The sequence below is a fragment of the Tyto alba genome, unplaced genomic scaffold (genome assembly GCF_018691265.1).
Source record: "Tyto alba isolate M040663 unplaced genomic scaffold, T.alba_DEE_v4.0 Super-Scaffold_8, whole genome shotgun sequence".
NCBI lineage: Eukaryota > Metazoa > Chordata > Aves > Strigiformes > Tytonidae > Tyto > Tyto alba.
The window spans coordinates 19,121,938-19,132,840 of record NW_024881329.1 but is presented as its reverse complement, the minus strand read 5'-3'; the positions used below and the strand labels follow the sequence as shown (position 1 = coordinate 19,132,840).

General features: G+C 59.7%; 1 protein-coding gene across 2 annotated transcripts; it reads left to right on the top strand.

Moving 5' to 3' along the window:
• Positions 1–953: 953 nt before the first annotated feature.
• On the top strand, positions 954–10,618 carry PATL1 (PAT1 homolog 1, processing body mRNA decay factor). 2 transcript variants are annotated; one of them, XM_042784722.1, is made up of 19 exons: positions 954–998; positions 1,251–1,362; positions 1,475–1,686; positions 1,773–1,847; positions 2,471–2,665; positions 2,758–2,859; positions 3,113–3,202; positions 3,379–3,590; positions 3,726–3,815; positions 3,998–4,181; positions 5,711–5,834; positions 6,041–6,138; positions 6,244–6,303; positions 6,461–6,609; positions 7,246–7,405; positions 8,085–8,240; positions 8,890–8,981; positions 9,266–9,415; positions 9,627–10,618. In XM_042784722.1, the coding sequence occupies exons 1-19, from the start codon at positions 984–986 to the stop codon at positions 9,646–9,648; spliced, it is 2,298 nt and encodes a 765-aa protein (XP_042640656.1). In that variant the 5' UTR covers positions 954–983; the 3' UTR covers positions 9,649–10,618. The 2 variants fall into 2 exon arrangements, with proteins under 2 accessions (XP_042640656.1, XP_042640655.1); XM_042784721.1 differs by having other exon boundaries at positions 1,770–1,847.
• Positions 10,619–10,903: the final 285 nt, after the last annotated feature.

The following is a 10,903-nucleotide window of genomic DNA, read 5'->3' as shown; positions in this document are numbered from 1 at the left end:
GGGGGTCACAGCTGGGGGGACACAGCTGGGGATAAGGGACATGGGTGGGGAGAAGGGACATGGGTGGGGTCACAGCTGGAGATAGGGGACATCGTTGGGGTTCACAGCTGGGAAATGGGGCTGTGGATGAAGGGTCACAGCTTGGGGGACACAGCTGGGGACAGGGGACATGGCTATGGGTAGGATTCACAGCTGGGGGGACATCTGGGGACAGGGGACATGGCTGGGGGGACATGGATATGGATAAGGTCATGGCTAGGGACAGGGAACATGGGTGGGGACACAGCTGGGGATAGGGGACATGATTGGGGACAGAGCTGGGAGATGGGGCTGGAGATGGGGCTGGAGATGGGGGTCACAGCTGGGGGGACACGGCTGGGGATAAGGGACATGGCTGGGGAGAGGCACATGGGTGGGGGACATGGCTATGGGTAGGGGTCACAGCTGGGGGGACATCTGGGTACAGGGGACATGACAGGGGAGAAGGGACACGGGTGGAGGGACATAGCTGGGAAGACAGGGAACAGCTGGGGACAGGGGACATGGCTGGGGACACGGCTGGGGACACAGTGATGGATACAGGTCACAGCTGGGGGGGACACAGCTGTGGATGGGGTGACAGCTGAGGGACATGGCTGTGGCTAGGGGACACATAGGTGTGAATGGGAGGGGTGCGTGTCACAGTGCGTGTCACTCTGCGCCGACGTCTGTAAGGCCGCACACGCGTCCCTAAAAAAGGAGAAATAAATAAATTTAAAAAAAAAAAAAAAAAGGGGGGGGGGTGGCGCTGCCCCTTTAAAAACAGCCTCAGGGCGGGGCGGTGCCTCCGCGGTCTATAAAGGGGCGTGGTTAGCGCGGGGGGGGGGTTACGCATGCGCGGTGGGGGCGAGTGACGTCATGCGCGTGCGCCCGCGGCGGCGCATGCGCGGCGGGGGCGCGGGGCCGGGAGCGGGGCGCGGGCGGGGGGCGCCGCCGCCGCCGCCATGTTCCGGTATCAGGTGAAGGGGGGGGGAAAGGGCTGGGGGCTGAGGGGGGGGGCCGGGCTGAGGCGGGGGGGGTGGGGGGATGGAAGGGGAGCGCCGAGCCGGGTCGGGTCCCGTTCCTCCGCCATCATCCCCCGGGAGCGCGTTTTGTGTGTGTGTGTGTGTGTAAGGGGGGGGGGGGGCGATGGTGCTGAGGGAAGAAACTGCTCCTGACCCCCCCCCGCCTCCAAATTTCCATTCCCCTTCTTCTTCCCCCCCCCCCCCCAGTCCCTGGAGGACTGCCCGCTGGATGAAGATGAAGACGCCTTCCAGGCCCTGGGGGAGGAAGATGAAGATATCGACCAGTTTAACGACGATACGTTCGGAGCTGGGGCTGTCGGTGAGCGCTTGTGAGACCCCCCCCAAAACTATACACACACACACACACACACACACACACCCTCGTTGATGCCCTCCCTGCAAGCGCGTCCCTCACCGCCGGCCCCTTGCAGATGACGACTGGCAGGAGGCCCACGAGCGGTTGGCGGAGCTGGAGGACAAACCGGTGGCGAGCGGGGAACGGGCCGGGCCTGCCGGCGAGGAGGGGGATCTGCTGGGCGAGCCCGAGGACACGCTGGCCGAGCGGCTGACCCGCCTGGTCATCGACAGCGAGCTGGAAGACCCCGCCATCATGCAAGCCGTGCAGACCACCGTCCCTGCGCAGGTAGGGGTGGGCGCAAGCCTGGCGGGACCGGCGTGGGGATGACGATCCCGTAGCCCTCTGCCCACTCCCTGTCTGTTTACCAGCAGCCCGGAGCGCTCAACTCCAGCATTTGGGATGGTTCAGCTGTCCTGCGGCGAATCCGGGGGCCGCTTCTCGCTCAGGTACGGTGCTGGGGTGTGGGTGGTGGCCGTCACGGCTTCCCCAGTGCCCCCCACTAAACCCCTGTGGCGGTGAGATGTGCTGTGGGGGGAATCTCCAGATCAGTTTGGGACAGCGGGGTGTTCTGCTCGCCTCTGGCTGCGGCTCAGCTCATTTATTAGATCCTCTTACATACAACCCCTTGGAGGCTGGAGAGCTGGGTTGGGGGGTAGATATCACTGCTACGTGGTCCCTGGTGACATCTGAGAGATGTCGACGCTTTCATCAGGGTTTGGGAATGTCGGTGCCTGGAGGCAGAGAATTTTTTTTTTATTATTTTTTTTTTCTTGTTGCGGTTTAATTAAGAGTCAGGCTTTTAAGTGCAAGTGGAGCGTGCTGCGCCGCCAGCCCTCTCCCGGCTCTGTAGGGCTGCCAATGGGTGTCTTGGTGGTGACGTGGGCTCTGCCAGGAAGACCCTGAGGATCCCCGTGACCCCCATGCCACGGTGGGGGGGCTCTAGGGAAGTGCAGTGGGTCACGGGGGAGACCTGGCAGGAGGAAAGATGTGGTTGTCCCACCCTGGTCCTCCCCATCCCAGTCTGACTCTTATCCCGGGGGGGGAGCTTTCTCCCCTCTTCCACTTGCAGGAGATGCCATCAGTGTCCGTGCTGGACTACGCTCTGCCTCAGAGACCCCCCCAGGCTCGAGAGGAAGAGCGAGACCCCTCTGAACGGGCGCTGCCTCGCCGTTCGTCATCCCCCGTCATCGGGAGCCCCCCTGTCCGGGCTGTCCCCATCGGCACCCCTCCCAAACAGGCTGCCCTCCCCAATTTCAACCAGCAGGTACCTCCCCTGGCTTCCCCAGCCCCGCTCACAGCTCGGTCCCCTGAGAGCTGACGGAGGGGGGTGACTGTACCCCTTTTCCCTCCTCCTAGATCCTATGTCCGAAGCCTGTCCACATCCGAGCTACCATGCAGCAGCGCTACCCCACTCCCTATGGCGAGAGGATGTCCCCCAACCAGCTCTGCAACGTACCGGTACCCAGTTCCCTCCTCACCCCTCCTTGTTGGCGCTGCCTTGGAGCCCCCACTGTTGCTGGGAGGCCTCAGAATCACACCCCCACCCCCGACACCCTGTTTTCCTCTTCCCACCTGTAACTCCAGGCTTGACCTGGCTCCCAGCCTTCCTGGCACTTCCTCTTGCACCATCACCCGCTCCCCACCTCACCCACCCATCAGCTGGGGCAGGGCTGTGACCGTGGTCCCTTTTCCCTTCTTTTTTTTTCCCCAGAATTCCTCCCTCCTGGGACACCCGTTCCCCCACAGTGTCTCTCCCGTTCTCACCCACCTACAGAGAGCTCAGCTGCTCGGAGGAGCCCAGGTAAAGCCCCCGTCACTCCCTTCCTGCACTTCCCTGGCCCTCCCCGTGGTCAGGGTCCCACATTTCTCTTTGCATGGCTGTGGGAGCTGGCTCCATGTCACTTTTTCTGGCCAGGCCTTTTACCCCCAAATCCCAGCCGCCCCAGCTGACTCTGGGCACCCTCTCTGCTCTGCCAGGCCGGCCGAATGTCCCCCAGCCAGTTTGCCCGGGTTTCTGGCCTGGTTGGGAGCCCCCTCCCCTCTGTCAATCCGAAGCTGCTCCAGGGCAGAGTCGGGCAGATGATGTCTCCGGCCAGCGGGTTTCGTGCCTTCTTTGGGGCTCCCCCTGCTCCACCTCCCTCGCAGCCACAGCACCCACCGGGCCCTGGATCCCACCTGCAGAGCCTGAGGTAGGTGCCACCCTTCTCCCAACCTCCTGCTTGCTCCTTGCAGCCACCTCTTGAGATTTTTTCCCCTTTTTTTTTTTTCTTTTTTTTTTTCTTTTTTTTTTTTTCTTTTTTTGTTCCCCCCCTTGTTGTCCCCAGGCCGCAGCCTCAAATGTTCCGACCGGACACGACCCACCTACACCCCCAGCACCGCCGGCTCCTGCACCAGCGCCAGCAGCAGAACCGAAAGTGAGTGCTGGCCCCGTGCTGGTGCTGGGAGAGGGGCTGCCTGGCGCAATAAAGGGGGGGGTGGGTTGCATCGCCCCTCCGCTGCAGGGGGGGTTGTGCTGCTGGGGCTAGCCTGTGCACCGCTCTCTGTCCCTTCCTGTAGCTCCTGTGCGCTCACGGGTGCCCTTCTTGCCTCCTGCCAGCCAGCACCGGAGCCTCAATGGCTCGGTGGGGGATCGAGGGGGCCACCGGAGCAGCCACCAGGAGCAGATACGCAAAGATCCCTACGCCAACCTCATGCTGCAGCGGGAAAAGGACTGGGTGTCCAAGATCCAGATGATGCAGCTGCAGAGCACTGATCCTTACTTGGATGACTATTACTACCAGGTACTAGGGAGTGGAGGGCGGGGGGCGAAGCACCCAACCTGCTCCCTTGTGTGTCCCGTGGCTGTTCCCACGGGACCGGTGTCTTCCTGATGCAGTCTTGGTGCTGAAGGGGATGCTGGTATGAGAGCTGTGGGGAAATACGCTGGAGGAGGAAGGCAGAGGGATGGGGTGGGGTGTGAGCACCCCCAGGAAGGGAAAGGGGGGGCAACGGCAAGGGAAAAACTGCCTTTCTGTTCTTGGGTGAGATCTCCAGGGGTGAGGAGGTGTTGGGGGATGCTGGCAGGTAACAGGAGAGCAGCTCTTCTACATCAGAAGCTGCAGTGGCAGAATAAACAACTGGAACAGGAGATGGGGAAGCTGCTAAATGGAAAATGAGAGAGGAGAGAGCCCTGGGCAAAGGAATGACTGCATAAGGAGGACGGGGCGGTGGTGAAGCCCGTGGGGTTCAAAGAGCGAGGTGGCTTTGGGGAGAGTGCTCCTGCTTCTTTCCAGTTCAAGAATAGGGACTGTCACACCAGGCTCGTAAGAGCCAGATTTGGAGCAGACAAAGCAAGGTGACGGCTGAGCTCTTGCCGATGGTGGTAGATGCTCAAAGCTCAACGGGGTTTTGAAGGTACCCAAGGCAACTTCACATGAGGGAGATCTGCGGAGGGCTTCAGGCTATGTAGGGTGGTCGTTTGGCTTGGAAAATTGCACGGGGCTTGCGAGGTGGCCAGGAGTGTATCTGGGGCAGTCGTCAGCTGTGCAGGAGGTCTGGCCCCCATCTTCACGAAGGATGGGCGGACAAGTAAGCCGTACACCCAGAAAGATCCCGGAGCATTCGGTGCAGCCGTGAGCATGGGGCAGAGCAGGGAGGGCAAGTCCCCAGCGTGGTGAAATGGGGCAGAGCAGTCCGGTCCCCTCCGCTGTGGGAGCATGGGACAAGCCACTCGCTGTGGGTTGTCTGGGCTCCGGTGGGAGCTGGCAGAACTGTGGCCAACGGGATCAGTCTGCTCCGGGGCTGAAAGGTTTTTTTTTTTCTGAGCTGTGGGTGAGCTGATCCCCAGTAGAGGAGAGAGGAACTGGTGCAGCCACAGCCGGGATGTGAGTCAACAAAAGCTCTGCCGTTGCGAAAGAGGTGAACGTTGGCCAGGGTGGACGGGAAGAGCTGCGTGAGCACTGGTGTGAGAGGCCCCAGCCGTGCGCTGCCCAGCCTGGGCACGGTGCTAACAGAGCAAGGCAGGCTAACTGGAGTTTACTGGGAAGGACTGGGAGCTGGGGACCTCCCAGGGAGAGCGAACTCATCGTTGTGTTGAGAAAGAAAGGGCTGAGGAGGAACCTTGACCTCTGTAATCTTGAGGGATGATAGAGAGGAGAACGCAATCGTCCACTTGTGAGATGGGGGAAGAAGAGTGGTTTAAAATGCTGCTGCTGACTTTGGGAACACCAGTGAGGGATGGAGCACGGGCTGGGGTGAGGGATGTGTTGCGTCACTCCTTGCCAGCTGTTTTTCAGGGAGTGAGTCTCAGCCTTTCCTCTCCTTGCCTCAGAATTACTTCCAGAAGCTGGAGAAGTTAGCAGCGGCGGAGGAAGTCCATGGTGACGGTCCTAAAAAGGAACGCACTAAACTCATCACACCTCAGGTGGCTAAGCTGGAGCACACCTACAAGCCGGGTAAGCGCTCCTTTCTCAGCGCAGCCTGGAGCTCTGCAGGTGAAGGGTGGTTGGTGGCTTATTTGGGGCTGGGACAGGGGGTCTCACCGGTGCCGGTTGGAGTTCGGAGGTAGACACGGGGCTACTGTTATCTGGCCAGAGATAAAGGCAGGTGAGGTGGGGTTCGCCCCTGGACTTGACTCCCTTTGCTTCCCTCCTTCTTGCAGTGCAGTTTGAGGGCTCGCTGGGGAAGCTGACGGTCTCCAGCGTCAACAACCCCCGGAAGATGATCGACGCGGTGGTGACCTCCCGCAGCGAGGATGATGTGAGTTCTGGCCCTGCCTCCCCTCAAACACAGCTCAGTGCCTCGGCCCTCGGGGCCAGCGCCGGAGCCGACCACCGCCCTGACTCCGCTCCCCTTCCTTGGCAGGAGACAAAAGAGAAGCAGGTTCGAGACAAGAGGCGCCAGACCCTTGTCACGATCGAGAAGGTGAGTTCGAGGCAGGACCGCCGCGACCCCCTCGGCGATCTGCGAGGGGGGCACGGGGTGAGCTGGGGCTGGGCAGCTCCTGGATCTCTGTGGAGCGGGACTGGGGGATCCCACCGCAGATCCCCGTGTCCTGAGGTGATGGCCGTCTGTCCTGCAGACGTACAGCCTCCTCCTGGACGTGGAGGACTATGAAAGACGCTACCTCCTCAGCCTGGAAGGCGAGCGGCCGGCCCTGATGGGCGAGAGGAAGCAGAAGATCTGCGACATGTATGACAATCTGAGGGGGAAAGCGCCCGGGCAGGAGAGGTGAGCAGAGGTGGTGATGTCTGCAACTGCGGGAGCTCGGAGAGTCCGTGGTCACTTGTAGCTACTGCAACTGGCCTTCCAAGACCCTGTGTCCCAAAGACAAGTCAGGCAGATTCTTCCAGGGATGTGTTAGGAACTGGAGGCTGAAATAAGCTTCACCGCCCACTGCCCCCCCCCCTTTTTTTTTTTTTCCTCCAATTTTCCCCAGGTGATTGTTCGTGATCTTTTAACACCTTCCATCCCTGCAGCTCGGGTGCTGCGAATAGCGCCCATCTCCATGCTCGTTGGGTGTCTGTCCATCCTGAGCTCTGCGCCCTGGCACATCTCGGGCTGCCTGCTTTTTAAATCTGTTGCCTCTTGCCTGACCTGTAGCCTCAGCAGCCCAGATGGGCGAGGAAGGACACAGCAGCTCCTTCAGTGCTGCCCCATGAGGAACTGAGCCTTGTCCCCCTGCCCAGCCCATCAGGCAGGGATTTGGGTTAGGGGTGTTGTTTCTGCGTTATTTTTCCCTCCTTGGGGATGTTTTTTTGAGGCGGGCGTGTTTTTTGCTGGCTGTGGGGTACACCCTGGGAACACTCCGCTTGCCCCAGGATGCTCCCAGATGAGGGTCCAGCACCTTTCTCCTCTCCTCGACAGGCCGAGCGACGATCACTTCATGCAGATCATGTGCATCCGAAAAGGGAAGCGCCTCGTGGCCCGGATCCTCCCCTTCTTGTCACCCGAGCAAGCGGCTGATGTCCTGATGGCAACGGCCAGGAACCTGCCCTTCCTCATCAAGAAGGATGCTCAGGACGAGGTGAGTTTCCAGGGGTTGGGAGGGTTCCCCCTCGCTGGTTTGGAGCCAGACGTCTTCTCCTCCACAGAGAAAACCAGCAAACAGCATCGTGTGTCTTAAGGACGGTTGTTTCTGCCTCTCCTGGGAGACTTCCAGGGGTCTGGGGAGGCTGCAGGAGCCCTGAGCTCCTGGCAGGGCCCGTCTGCCATGCAGCCTGGCTTCGCTGGGAATGGTTTCTGATAAATGATGCCATTATTTAACGAGCCCCGCTCTTGCCTGAGCACTTGTCTAAAGGGTTGTGTTTCCTGACTCATCGGGTGACAGCGGGAGACTCCATCTTCAGAGACAGAGAGCGAGAGGCCAGCGTCTCCTCCAGCTCTCATCTGGCCTTTACAATCTTTTTTTTTTTTTTAATAGAGGGAACAAAAATACAGGCATCTGTGACATAAATCCGAGATTGTTTGGAGAAAGAGGAGGACTTAAGGGAAAAAAAAAAAAAAAAAAAAAAGACTTGCCTGAATTTAAAGCGGGGTTGTGGGAGGATGCTGTTAGCAAGTCCCACGCTGAGCATGTGAGGGGGGGCTGGAACCAGAGGCACTGCTGGGGAAGAGGGTGGGGGTGTAAGCAGCAAGGTGGCATCTTCTCGGGGTTCAGGTGACCCCGGGGGAAGCTGGTGTCACAGTTCTGCTCCTCTTTTCAGGTGCTGCCCTGCCTGTTGAGGCCCTTCTCTCACGTTCTCTACCACCTTCCCTTGGGGACAGTCACCAGCCTTGTGCAGCAGCTAACGAACCTACCTCAGAGCGTGACTGCGCCAGTGCCCACCAACCTGCACCTCACTGCTGTGCTCCAAAACAAGGTGCTCCCCTCCTCTCCCTTGTCCTGCTCCCCAGGGTGGGGGGCCATCTCATTCCTCCTGCTCCGGCAGGTCTTGATGTCTCCCCGTAACTGGGGAAACGGGAGGTTTTTTCCACTCCCTTTGCGGTTTCCCGGTGCTGGATGGCAGAGCCGCGGTGTGGGAACGGCACAGGAGGCCACGGGCTGCTGGTCCCTGGTGCTCTCTCCCTGCCCTGCTTCCCTTGCTAATTAATGAGGGTGTCTAGCAGATTAATTAATTAGCTATTTGAGCCAGCCTGCTACTCAGCTGCAGTCTGACAGCTGGGTTGTCTTGCTGGGCTGCAAACTCCTGCCCTGAAATCCAGGGGTTCATGCAGTGGTTTGTCACTCGCATATCCCCAACACCTGCCTGTGACTCGGGCCCGTAACCATCCTCCTCTTCCTCATCCTCTCGCTTGTGCCACCAGCCCCAGGAGGAGTGGGAGGTGGAGGTGATTCTGACATCTACCCAAAAAAAAAATAACTCTGCGGGGAGGAACGGTGGGAGGAAAGCTCACCCTGCCCTGCCTGTTCCGTGCCCCCGAGATTTCCTCGTGTGGTGGAGGACAATCGGCACAGGTGGGACAACTCCCTGACCGCCCCCCCCCTCCCTTTTTCTCTCCTCCCTGCAGTTTGGCCTGTCCCTGCTCTACCTGATCTTGAGCCGGGGGGAGGAACTGCAGAGCTCGGACACGAACACGGAGCTAATGCAGGACAACCAGTGGTGAGCCGCCTGCCCTCAGGCCTTGGGGGGTGGGGGGGGACAACACAGCACCGGGGTGTCCCCAAAGGATTTTGGGGGAGGTGAGGGGGTGGGGGGAGAGTTGGTGAAGGTCCTGCACGAGTCCCTGGGTGGGAAGGAGGTGGCCAGACCCCACGGAGCAACCAGGACCTCGTGGCAAGGCTGGTGGATCCTTCCCCGGTGCCGGGGTTTGGCGCCATAGTACCTCCTCCTGCCCAAAATGTCCCCAAATTTCCTCCTTTCTCCTCACGGCTTCTCTCGGGCAGGACGGAGCTGATGCTCATGGCGACCCGGGAGCTCCTGCGGATCCCTCAGGCAGCCTTGGCCAAGCCCGTGTCCACCCCCTCCAACCTGATCTCCCTTTTCTCTCGCTACGTCGACCAGCAGAAGCTCAACCTGTTGGAGACGAAATTGCAGTAAGTGGGGCCGTGGCCTACCGGGGGGGTTTGGGGGTTGTCACTTCATCCCCCCCCAGCTCCTCTGACCACTCTCCCCACTGTTTTTTGTGGTTTTTTTTTTTTTTTTTTTTTTTGTTTTGTTTTGTTTGGGTTTTTTTTTGGGTTTTTTTTTGTGTGTGTTTTTGGTTTGGTTGTTTTTTTTTTTTTTTTTTTCTTCCCCTGGTACCAGCTTAGTGCACGGAATCCGATAAATCTCTGTGGTTCCTCGTCACCAGAATGTTCCAGAGGATGGACGGATGGATGGATGGAGGGCAGGCAGTTCCACCACCCCCCCCACCCCCCCCAAGACACACAACCTCCCTCCCCAAACCACCCCACCACCCTGCCTGGCACATCGCTGCAGGAGGCACACCTCCCCCTCCACCCCAAAATTCTGGCTGGGGGGGGGGTGGGGTCAGGGAAGGTTGGGGGGGGGGTATAGCTGCTCCCCACCCTCCCCCCAAAAAGTGCTGCCCCCCAGTTCCGCGCCCCCCCCCCCCCCCCAATGGCTGCTGCTTTTCCCCACACGCACACTACGGGAAAAGTGGGGGGGCTGTAGGGCTGGGTGCCCTCTCCCCCCTCCCTTTTCCCCAGGGCCCCCCCCAACACACACCCCCAGAGCACTGAGGTCTGGTCCCTGCCCTTCCCCGGCCGCACACACGCACGCACACGCGTGCTCACACGCATGTGCACACACACACACACCTCTCTTTTGCACACTTGCCTTGTCTTCCCCAGCGTTGGCTCCTTCCCTCGGCCTCATATGCCCCCCCAATCCCGGGGGGGGGAGGGGGGGGCGGGTTTTGCTCCTTGGGAATGGAGGGGGGGGGAAGGTTAATTTTACTTTATTGTTTTGGTTTGCTTTTAAACAAACAAACAAACGAGAGAAGAAAAAAAAAAAAAAAAAAAAAACAACGAAGAGATTTGCACATGTAGGTATTTTACAACCAGTAACTCCTCCCTGGCATTAACCAGCTCCCCTCAGCTGCTTCCCAGCCCCCCCTGCCCTCTCCCCCCTCATTTTCCTCCTGACTGATCAAGTGGAAAGTTCATTTCTTATTTTATTTTTTTTTTCTTTGTGCTTCCCCTTCCCCCCCACTTTTTGGTTCTGGTTAATGAGAATAAAGTTTCTAAATTTACATTTTTATAGGGTATTGTAAATAAAGATGAATTGTATACTGCTGTCCGTGTGGCCTCTCCTTCTCTGAAGGGGGGCAGGGATCAGGTATACCCCCCCCCACCTTACCTCTGGGGCTCCCCCTTCCACACACCCCCCCTTATCCCAGAGGCCCCCTAGACACACCCCCAGCCCCCCCTTGCCTCAGGCCCCACCCCCCCCAGACACCCCCTTACCGCTCCCCCACCCCATCCCGGCTGTTACACCCGGTAACAGCCGGTTCCCTGAGGGGATGGGGGGGCAGGGCCGGCCCCCCACCCCCCGTCGCACCCATGGGTGCGGCCCTCGGC